General features: G+C 38.1%; 1 protein-coding gene across 1 annotated transcript in view; it reads right to left on the bottom strand.

Moving 5' to 3' along the window:
- Positions 1 to 2,832: 2,832 nt before the first annotated feature.
- LOC108679081 (kinesin heavy chain) overlaps positions 2,833 to 11,344 on the bottom strand; it is a 41,508-nt gene continuing 32,996 nt past the window's right edge. The window contains exons 14-22 of the mRNA XM_047884708.1: positions 9,309 to 9,428; positions 7,534 to 7,677; positions 7,056 to 7,246; positions 6,688 to 6,789; positions 6,014 to 6,146; positions 5,623 to 5,811; positions 4,222 to 4,357; positions 3,328 to 3,429; positions 2,833 to 3,009 (exon numbers count right to left, since the gene is read on the bottom strand). Coding sequence (XP_047740664.1) covers positions 2,999 to 3,009; positions 3,328 to 3,429; positions 4,222 to 4,357; positions 5,623 to 5,811; positions 6,014 to 6,146; positions 6,688 to 6,789; positions 7,056 to 7,246; positions 7,534 to 7,677; positions 9,309 to 9,428 — 1,128 coding nt within the window. The 3' untranslated portion in view covers positions 2,833 to 2,998. The remainder of the gene's footprint in view (positions 3,010 to 3,327; positions 3,430 to 4,221; positions 4,358 to 5,622; positions 5,812 to 6,013; positions 6,147 to 6,687; positions 6,790 to 7,055; positions 7,247 to 7,533; positions 7,678 to 9,308; positions 9,429 to 11,344) is intronic.

Here is an 11,344-nt window from a genome sequence, read left to right as displayed (position 1 = left end):
ACATCGCCAGCCAGGACGTCTGATAAGCAGAAGACACAACTTGCATGGAAATGACCTAAAAATAGTTTCTTTATTTATAACGAATGCGTAAAGCGTTCGCGGTTCATCATTTAACCTTCCAAAACTAGACTATTAAAAGCTGCACCTATTAATTAGTTTTGGAGAGTATAAATTGCATTCGGAAATTCTATGCATGAGATGCCAATTTATTTCAAAATTTATCTATTTCTTCCATGATGTGCGTCGATGATTTGATAAACTGATAATCTGGTCTCGTAACAATACTCGTCGTAGAGCTATTTTAGTTATTATGGAACAAACGTTGGAGCAACAATGTTGTAAATATCAGCGTTTATCACTGACATCGAGTGGTATCTAGGTTTAGTTTCCATTGATAATATCGTAATTTAATTGTTAACGTTAAACCAATCGAATTTACGAACATTCACATCAGGAAGAAATTGCATAGGAATGACTAATGAGATAAGCTCTTCAAACAAAATTTGCTCTTAAGATCAAAATATATTAAGCAATCAAGCTCTATTATATCAAACATTATTAGAATGTTGCAAACGGTAAAAATATTCGGCTCACCATCGGTCCTCAATCACATCATGAACGCAACGTAACTGACGACGAGATGTCGTTTGGAGTTTGAACCTCCGAAATATGATGGACTATGACAGCTGCTCACGGTCAATCCTTGAGATATTAATAGCGTGAAAGCTCATACATGGAAACAATTTGTTATCATATCAATACATATATGTCACCGATATGTCATCTCCGCACCGAATGCAGTACCAGAATTAACCTCGTTATAAGTTATAAGTTGTCTTCTTTGACTAGTTCCTGAAAAGCTCGTACCACAAATAAATGAAGATTCATGTCGTATCCAATTTTGGTGTTAAAAATCGAAGAATTTTCAGCGTAAGAAAGCGTCGACTTATGCAATTCAGCGTTAAGGATTCAGATTCAAACAAAGTAACAACCAATCAACAAATAAATATATCGCCTAATCAACTGATATTAAAAATATAAAATTTCTGTATTAAATCTTAAAAGTCACAATAACTTATTAGCGATTTACTAAATAATATGTCATCATATTACACCGCTATTCAATCCTTCACTCAGAGTATACGGAGATATTCCTGGGAATAATATAATCCACAATAAATATACAATCATTAGCTTGTTCTACGAATAGAATAACTTAATCTTCAGCACAGCAACTTGACACACGAATAAAAAGAATAATACAATTTGAATAATCTCAATTGTTATGAAATTCAAGAGAATCTCTGAACACGTTAATAAATATTTTAATTTTTACAGTACATAATAAAGGTCGGAATCTCCAATGTACTCATTTTCAGAAGTCAAGCTTGTGCGTCAAATTGAAGGACTAATTTTTCCATTAAAAACATTGTACACTGGTATTGTGATTGTAATACAGTTTAGTGATTGTGTGGTAGTGTAGTGATAGTGCTGTAGTGTTGTGATTGTTAAACAGTGTAGTGATTTTGCTGTAGTGTAGTGATTGTGCGGTAGTGCTGCGATTGTTCACAATATAGTGATTGTTCTACAGTGTAGTGATTGTGTTGTAGTGTAATGGTTGTTCTACAATGTAATAATTTTGTTGTAGTGTTGTGATTGTTCTACAGTGTAGTGATTTTGTTGTAGTGTAGTGATTGTGTTGCATTGTAGTTTCGAGAGTATTTTGCAATGCTGTGATTGCGTTGTAGTGCAGTGATTGTATTATTAATGTTTTGTGTTATACAGATGTCAAAAGCGATTTTTCCCTGTCCATATCATTTACACTGTGAATAACGTGGCTGGTTACAAGCACGGAAAATTAGCTGTTGCAACGAACGTTTGAACGGCGGCACCTCAGCAACTGCAAATAGGAATGAGCAATTGCTGCAATATTGTGCAATAGCTGCTATATATTGTGCATATTACAGCAATAGCTGCAATATGAAATAGAATAACTTAATCTTCAGCACAGCAACTTGACACACGAATAAAAAGAATAATACAATTTGATTAATCTCAATTGCTATGAGATTGAAGAGAATCTCTGAACACATTAATAAATATTTGAATTTTTTATAATACATAATAAAGGCCGGCGTCTCCAATGTACTAATTTTCAGAAGTCAAGCTAGTGCGTCAAATTGAAGTAAAATATTTTCCATTAAAAGAATCAAATTTAAGAGTCTCGAATAAGACACTTGTATTGTAGTGATTGTTATACAGTGTGGTGATTGTGTTGTAGTATAGTGATTGTTCTACAGTATAGTGATTGTTCTACAGTGTAGCGATTTTGTTGTAGTGTCGTGAGTATTTCACAATGTTGTGATTGTGTTGTAGTGCAGTAATTGTGTTATTTATGTTTTGTGTTATACGGATATCATGAGCGATTTTTCCCTGTCCATATCATTTACACTGTGAATAACGCGGCTGGTTACAAGCTCGGAAAATTTGCTTGTGCATATTACAGCAATATATTGTGCATATTACAGCAATAGCTGCAATATGAGCAGTAGGAATGAGCAATTTCAGCAAATGGCTGTCACTGCAATAGGAATGAGTGCTGACACGGTCGGTCCGCACCCCAGCAAACGCGGTGTCAAGAAATAGAATATTTGCCTAATTCTTCAGTGAAATTTGTCTGTATTAATCTCCAGGATCTCGTATTTTTTCCCGCAAATTAATATGAATAAAGAAATGAATATGGTTCTGTTCAAGTCTATTTTAATTGACTTTGCAAAGATAATAATAGCGTAACATAGAAAAATAAATATTATTGTCAGCAAATCATTTGGATAATTATCATCAAATAAATTATTAAAATTCAATTTAAATCTAAAGAGCCGAATAGCGAATGAGGCTCAGGATGAAGTTTGCTGTACAGAAGGAAATATCAAACTGCCTGCAGACGTACGAAGATCAAGCCTTCTCAGTCGCCACAGATGCTTGCTAAGCCGGCAGCTTAGCTCATTGCTGAAAATTAACGAAAAAACATTAAGAATAATTATTAATTCGTGGATCCATCTTATAATATACATCAATGTTATTAGTGTCTCGCGACATGATTCTTCGAGCGACTCGCTAATCTCATGACAAAAAAAAATTGAACCAGATTTCAGCTTCCCAATATCAGTATTAGATGTCATTCACAAGCACTTTTTATTGATTGCAGTTTCACTAATCTCATAACAAAAACAAAAAATTAAACCAGGTTTCATCTTTCCAATATCAGTATGGTATCTCATTTACATGCAGTTTATATTGATTGCAGTTACTGCAGCAGCTACTCACTGAGCAGTGTGGGGGGCGCAGGCACTGAGGCCGCCATGCCGCCCAGCGCCCCGGGCCGCGACAGGAGGCTCGCCGGGCCGCTGCCCGCGCGGATGGGCTTCGCTGCAACACAAAATTGTGGACCCGTTAACCGCTTATACATCGCCGTTAAACACATCGCTTATACATCACCGTTAAACACACCGCTTATACATCACTGTTAAACACAACGTTTATCCATCGCTGTTAAACACACCGCTTATCCATCACGTTAGGCACAACGTTCATCCATCATCGTTAGGCACAACGTTCATCCATCATCGTTAGGCACAATGTTCAATCGTTCATCCATCAGAGCGGATAACTGTAGTTCCATACAATATTCTGAGTAATCATCTTACAATTACAAGATGTATACTCAGAGAACTGTGTTAGACTTTTTACAAATAGCTGTAACCTTTTTGCGTTTTGGGGGGTTATTCTGACCCAGTTTAGTCCAACAAAAGGACGTATCAGTGACGAAATAAATCATCATTCAATCATTCAATGATACGATATGCATGAAATATTGTCAGGCTCCGAATGAGTCAACAAATAGATAATGTCTAACGGAGCACGAAGAGCAAAAATAAAACTGAGGGTACTGAAGTAGTGAAGAAGGACGCCATGCACCATGAAAATGACTTGAAATTCAATAACAAATACAAATTAGTTAATCAATAATATAAATGAATATCATGATGACGAACAAAGGGAATGATATATAGTCGTAAAATGATTCAAAATTTGCACTGACATGGATATAGGCACGGCTAACACATAAATGTACGACTAAGATATAAACATGAAAGTGTACCTATAGATATGGTATACAGGAATAATAAAAAGCGAATATATGAAGGCTAAGGGACTAACCGATGTGGGCGCCGTGGCCCCGGCGGCTGAGGTTCTTCTGGCGCACGGCCTCCTTGATACGGTCCACCTCGTACTGGTAGCGCTTCCTGTCCCGCATCGCTCCCTCCTTCGCCTCCTTCAGCGCCGTCTCCAGCGCCTGCGTACATAACCATTGCGTGGAACAAGCTTCTCAATGTACCATGAATGGTATTACTAATGTTTTAAAGTATCATTGTTATTTGGTCTCCAGTCTCATATAATGAATGGTTCTAATAATATTGATGTCTTTGCTCTCTTATTGCCCAGTTTTGCCCAGTTCCTGCACACGCAACATGTGCTCTGGTAAAGGTTCAAGCAGTTGTCTCGGGTTAGGATATTCTATTTCAGATTTGCGTTACAAGCAATTTTTTTGTGTCCTTCACAGCTCTTGAAGGAAAATATTTTGGGTCCTTTGAAACAGTATATTAAATTCTTTACAACATCATTAGTTTACTATATGCAGATCTCATACGCGTGAACCGTGACAGTTTCCTGACTTGTCAATTTTACTTTATATTTTTTATGTTGGGTTGTCTGAGATGATTTACCGTAGCCTATAGGAGTATCAGCAGCAGGGAACCTGTCGAACTGCACAGTCGATGTAGAAGATTCAAGACTGGTAATTACGCAAAGCTGATGGGCCTAAAATGTATGCATCAATAACGAAACATTAAATGAAATTGGATATATACGAAGGGAGTAATTCAAATCAAACTCGGCAAAATAGCTCAAAAAATATAACTCAGTACTCACTGCAGTTATAGTGACAGAGAGCGCATTTTTCCGTCGCCGTAAACGCTAAGTCACGGACAGACGGACGGACATGACGAGCACAATAAGGCATTTTTTTCCATAAATGATAAAATGCGCTCAAAATATGTCAATCTTGAGTGTACAAATCATCACGATATAACACCAATAACATATGACCACCCACACCTCGACCATAATACGCAAGAAACCTATTTATTTTGTGCAAAAGTTAAAAACTAGAAATACACAACAAATGATTATTTTCCAGAGGCCATTCAATGAAGAATAATTAAGAGTTCCTAACTCCGTCAGCTAATCACTTTCTGATTTTACAGCTAAACCAAACAATCATGGACGAGAAATCGGCCGCTACGTTCAAATAGGACGCTGCGTGCACTTAGACCGCAACGTGTACCTTGGCCGCTACGATTAATTATGCCGCTACGTGTACCTAGGTCGCCACATTTACTTAGGCAGTTGCGTGTACTACGGCCGCTATCTTTACAGCGGCCGTAGTACACGTAATGATTATAAATTGATAGCAATTATAAACACGTAATTGATAAACCTAAGCCAGTTTTGATAGCCCGGCCCTGGCAGGACAAGAAATATATAAGTCACTGTACGCACCTTGACGCGCTCCGCCGTAGCGCGCAGACGCTTCTCGAGCTTGGGCAGCTCGCAGCGCAGTTCAGCGTTGTCGCGCACCAGCTGCTTGTGGACCTTCGTGAGCTGGTCCAGGTTGTTCTCCAGGAAGTTGATCTTCTGACGCTGGGCCGGTGTTCCTAGCGACATGTCGTCCTCATCCCCGCTGGCTTGCTGCACACAAATAAAATAAACTCTCCTATTAACGTGAGTCAGAAGTATGTTTTAAACCTATGCAACCTTTAAATGGGCACAATAAATCAATTTAAGAGAAATTTTTAGCAAATGAAGTCCATAGTATCACGGTAAAACCGCAGGAAATAAAAATGGTTGACAAATATTTTGAGAAGTCGTATGCCATGATAGAATAAAAAACCTTCTTCATCCTGGTGAGAAGGTCTGCCACGAAGGCCTTCCTGAGGTTGTGCAGGGTCTGCAGCTCGCGCTGTACGGTGTCTTCTAGACCCTTCAGGTCGTGGTGGGCCTGTTCACGTCTCTCGCTCTGCAGCCTGCACCACAAGCATGGCATAATGACAGACATATAAATAATTATGTCATTATATATGCTGTTATCTTCAGCATATGTGATGACACGTAAGCCCCTCTTGATCATTTATGAAGTATTAATATATTTTTACGGAAAGGTAAACACGATTGTGAAATTTCTTGTTTAGCATTCATATGTACTTTAATTTCTGACAACAACATTCACTCTAGAAAATTTAATTTATTTAGCAATTATAAATATTCATCGTCTGCTGATTTCATCACGTATATTCCAAGAGTAAAAACGTAATTTTTCGACGGATCATAACATAAGCCTTAGGGAAATTACGGTTTAAAAAGGTGAAATTTTAGATTTTTTTTTCAAAAATTTTTATTTTTGTTTTCAAAGGCTAATTCCACTTTACCAAAACATCGATAACTTCAATATCCTGCCAAAACTATTTACTCACATGAAGTCATGAAGCTTACTAAACAGTAAACTCAACTGTTTAACTAAACTACATTTCAAAAATACGGTTCAACTTAACTCAACTGTTTACTCACATGAGGTCATGCAGCTTAGCCGTCTTCTCAGCTTCCTCAGCTCGCAGTCGATCGTACTCAGCGCGGAGCTGACGCAGCTCCAGACTCAGCTGTTGGTTCTCACTTTAACATGAATATTATTTAGTGATATGAAGCTGTTGAGCAATCTGATCAAGCTTGTACTCATTCGAACATTTATTAAATTATCAGGTATTTGCTTAATCCCTGTGATGCGTACGAGATAAAAAATGAACTAACAGCTGTTATAAAATAACTGCATTTATACAGTTATTATGCAGTTTATTTTTACAGTTATACATTATGCACATTATTTCAAATGAAATCACTAACACAGAAGCACCACACTCAGCACGAGGTCAACATCTCACTCCTTGAGTTGGTCGATCTTGTGCTGCTTGTCAGCGATGTCCTCCCTGAGCTGAACGAGCTGCTTATGGTGAGCCTCGCGCTGACTCTCCAGCTTCTTCTCGAAGAGCTCAGCGTTGCCTACACCGCCCGCCGCTGCACTCAGCTCAACGGCCGCCTTCAGTTCTGCTGCTTCAGCGTTCAGCTCATCCACCTAAAAAGCAACCATTTCCGAGACGTTCAAGCGCAAAAATCACAAAACACTTCAAGCTCCTAGCATAATATAGGAAAAATTTGAATTAAATTGTATGAAAAAAACAAAATGCATTGTGTAGCAATGGGATAAATCAAGCCATCAAAACATTACTTTCTTAACATATTTTAGATGAACTTGGAAATCTCACGGTAGTACTGAAAAAAGAGAACTAACTTAGTGGACAATAATATCCCATATAATATGAATTTAAGTGGAATGAATGAGTGCAAATGGCGTTAGCTCACCTGCTCCTCAAGTGTCCTTTTTTGGTCTTCGTTGGATTTGAGGGCGTCTTGCAGGGACGCCATCTTGGCCTGGTGCTGCGAGATCAGCAGACGACACTCGCTCACCTCGCGCTCGTAGTCGTCCAGCTTCTTATTGCAGTCTCCCTGTGTCCAAAAATGATAAGTTGTTAAAAGCTCTGGCCTCACAGAGCCACGATCAGATCCCTGAGACCTCCAGATCGGTGTACGATCTAAGATCGCTTGTTAGTTCGGCCGTCACCAGCGCTTGGTCACAGAAACACTTTAGCAACATTTTCGTGGCTGACACGCCCCATGCCTCAAGAATATTGTTACGAATTTGAGTGAATAGAATAAAATAATATGGGCGGTTTTAAATTGGCCGGTGAGTATCCATTGATCGGCCGGTGCCAATATGCTTAGGCCGACTGCTGGCCTTCTCTTTTCGCTCTCGTTTCGAGGAAGGTTTGAAATTACTTGACAGCAATAAACGAGTAATTCATGAGCTTGTGGTTGCCTTCTGAACTACTGGGCATGCGTTGAGTCCTCAAATTGACAAATGTACGACAATCGAAAAAAATCCTGTTTTAAGCTGAGAATTTTTCACAGCTTATTTGGGTTATTTATTCAAGTCAACTACAGGTTGATTCACGGAAACTTCCTGTTTTGTACTTCGCGCATATAGCAGCCAGATATTGTAGGAAAAGGGTGAAAAGTATTTTATATGAAAGGCAATGTCATGAAATTTTGTATCCCGCCTAGCTAATAGCTACTATCCATTGAACAAGTGATCAGCGTGCGTTTGCATTCGAGCGTACTTTTCTAATGGTCTTTCCATTTTCGCTACTCAACGAGCTAGCTATTCGTATTCGCGGTTCCGTATATTCGTCCTTCAGAGGTGACCTTCTATGGCCAGCGGCCAGCCTGATCCCCCGATTTGGCTCCATATGATTTTTTACGGGGTTATCTTAAATCAATTGTTTACAAAGACTGTCAAAGGATCCAACCTAATTTGAAGCATAACATACGCCAAGCCATCGCCAACATATCCTTCAATACGCGCCAACATGATTAAGCGAGTTAACAAAATCATACTAACTGAAGGCATTGACAATGGGGGCCGTTACTTGTTCGACGTCTTTAAAACTAAATGATACAAAAATTCAGGTATTTTTTCAATAAAATTGATATTGTTATGATATCTTTAAAAGTTCTTTTCATTGAGCTTTCAAATCTGGAAGTTTCTGTAAATCGCCCTGGATAAGGATTTTGATTCAGGAATGCATGGTACAACAATATATATTATGAAATTTCCATGCTTTACGAACATCGGAATGAAAAATATGCCTCCACGATAGCATTTTAATACAAAGTTTACAAAATTTAGCTAAATGACCATCATTTGAAAATGATTAGCTGGAATTGGAATTTAAATTTCAGCCTGATTTAATAGAATTTCAATAGTAGTTGAAATAAATAATTTCAAAATAACGGACAAATTAGTTTTGCATAGGATAAAGCAATGCTGGAGATCAAATAATGTCACCATTTTTCAAAGCAATAATAGCTAATTGTATCTATCAATTAGATTGATTCGTTTGAAGTTCGAAGAAGCTTTTTCGCCATGAACCAAAGTGTATTTTATATACATGGTTGACGTGCACCAGCTCCATTAGTAAAAGCGAATCATCATAAATTCTGTTAACTTTTATCTCACACAAAAGAAAGAAACAAATAATTTAATTAAAATCACTTAATTTATTATAAGCGTTTCTCGCCTGGAAGTTCTCGAGCGTAGAGCAGCGCTGGACCAGGTTGCGCACTTCGCTCTTCATCTTCGAGACGTAGAGGCGCGCCACGGTAAACTCCTCCTCTATCTTGGTCGGGTCTGTCGCGTTCTGCCGGCCGAGAGGGGAGATTACAACGAGTCCGTTCCACTAAAAGTCTATTATTATTTGAAGGTTTATGAAGAATTATGCATCGTAATATGGTCTCTGTTACTGGAATTGTTTACCATACCAAGGGGGATGAAGGACGATTATTCCGTTTTTAGTTAAAAACCAAAGTGATGAGCGACGACCATTTCATTCTAGACGAAACAAAAGTCGAGATTATATGCGGTGTAACAATAAATAGAGGAGCACATTCAGCGGTGAATTTTAACGCATGGGAACCACGAACAATTGACCGATACCCGATTAATTTTTCTCGCTACCTTAAGCTGGTCAACTCAAATTCAAGTTTAACCTTTTGCTATTATTTGCTGCGGACTCCGACATTCTGATAAAATTGACTAAAACATTTATATACAACTTTTCCTAAAATCATTTCTCACAATCTCAAAATCAGAATGTTTATGATAGCTGATATCAAAACAGTTGTATATAGTCCTAAAAAGTCATTTATTTCAATACGATTATTCCTTGAGATCAAGTGAATCCAACTCTCTCAATGTCCACCAATCAAAAATGAACTTCGGGTCTGTCGCGTTCTGCCGGCCGAGGGGGAGATTACAACGAGTCCGTTCCACTAGAAGTCTATTATTAATTGAAGGTTTATCAGAATTATGCACCGTAATATGAATTATGTCATTAGAATTTTTACCATATAAAAGGGGATGAAGGACGATTTTTCAGTTTTAATTAAAAACCCAAGTGATGATAGACGACTATTTCATTCTAGACCAGTGGTTCCCAAAGTGGGCGATATCGCCTCCCTAGGGGCAGTGGAAAGATTTTGGAGGGCAGTAAGGAAGAAGAGGGCGGAAGGGGGGCGATAGTCCGAAGTCAATGTCAGAAGTGCGAACTTTTGTTTGACGATTTGTACATAACACGTGCAGCACATGACTCCCAGCGAAGGTTTTTTTCACCAAGATCTGTTTTTTAACCTCTCCTGGGTTTACGTCTCGGACAAATTAACAGCCGAACTCGCGGCCGGTTTCACGGCCAATTTCCAAATTCAATGATCAAGGAATATCTCTCAAACTAATTAACTTAACTCGATGAAACTTGGTACACGTATTCATTAGGGCCTAACGATAATGTTTTGCTCGTGAAAATTGTTTGAATTTACCATCGTTTGTTTTTGCCATAGTTATATGGCAATACGGGCCGAAATTCACAGTGATCAAGTAATTTCTTCCAAACTACTGAACAGATTCGAACAAAATTTTGAATTTACAGTCATAACTACCAAACGAAAATGTTTAGCTCGTGAAAAAATTTTCGGTTGTGCCGAAAAAAATCGAAAAAAAAACGGCCGGTAGAAAAGCTGGTCGTTCCGCCTATATCTGTATAACTCGCGAACGAAAGCAAAATAGAAAAATTAACACGAGCTAAACATCACCTTTGAGAGATTAGGTATTTATATACCAAGTTTCGTTGAAATCATTTCTGTAGTTTAGAAGAAATTTCTTGATCGCCGCGAATTTAAGTGACAAATTACCGGGCGATACGGGCCGAATAGGAAGTGTGAAATCAAGAATGACGGTGAACTGAAAAAAAACTCGCAAAGGAAGGTCGAAAGTAAAATCGAAAAAATTTTATAAGCTGAAAAATCACCGTTTGATATTGAGGAATGTATATTCACAATTTCGTTCAAATCTCTTCAATAGTTTGGAAGAAATTCTTTGATCACTGCGAATTTCGGCCTGTTTCGCAATATACGCGTAACTCACGAATGAAGGTGAAATTTAAAAAAAATTACGAGCTAAACATCACCGTTAAGTTCTGATGAATACATGTTCCAAGTTTCATAGAGCTGCGTTCATTAGTTTGGAAGATATTACTTGATAATTGAATTTGGAGATTGGTCG

This window comes from Hyalella azteca, unplaced genomic scaffold, assembly GCF_000764305.2.
Source record: "Hyalella azteca isolate HAZT.00-mixed unplaced genomic scaffold, Hazt_2.0.2 contig212, whole genome shotgun sequence".
NCBI classification, from domain to species: domain Eukaryota; kingdom Metazoa; phylum Arthropoda; class Malacostraca; order Amphipoda; family Hyalellidae; genus Hyalella; species Hyalella azteca.
Note: the sequence above shows the minus strand (reverse complement) of the source record. Positions and strands in the feature narration are given on the sequence as shown.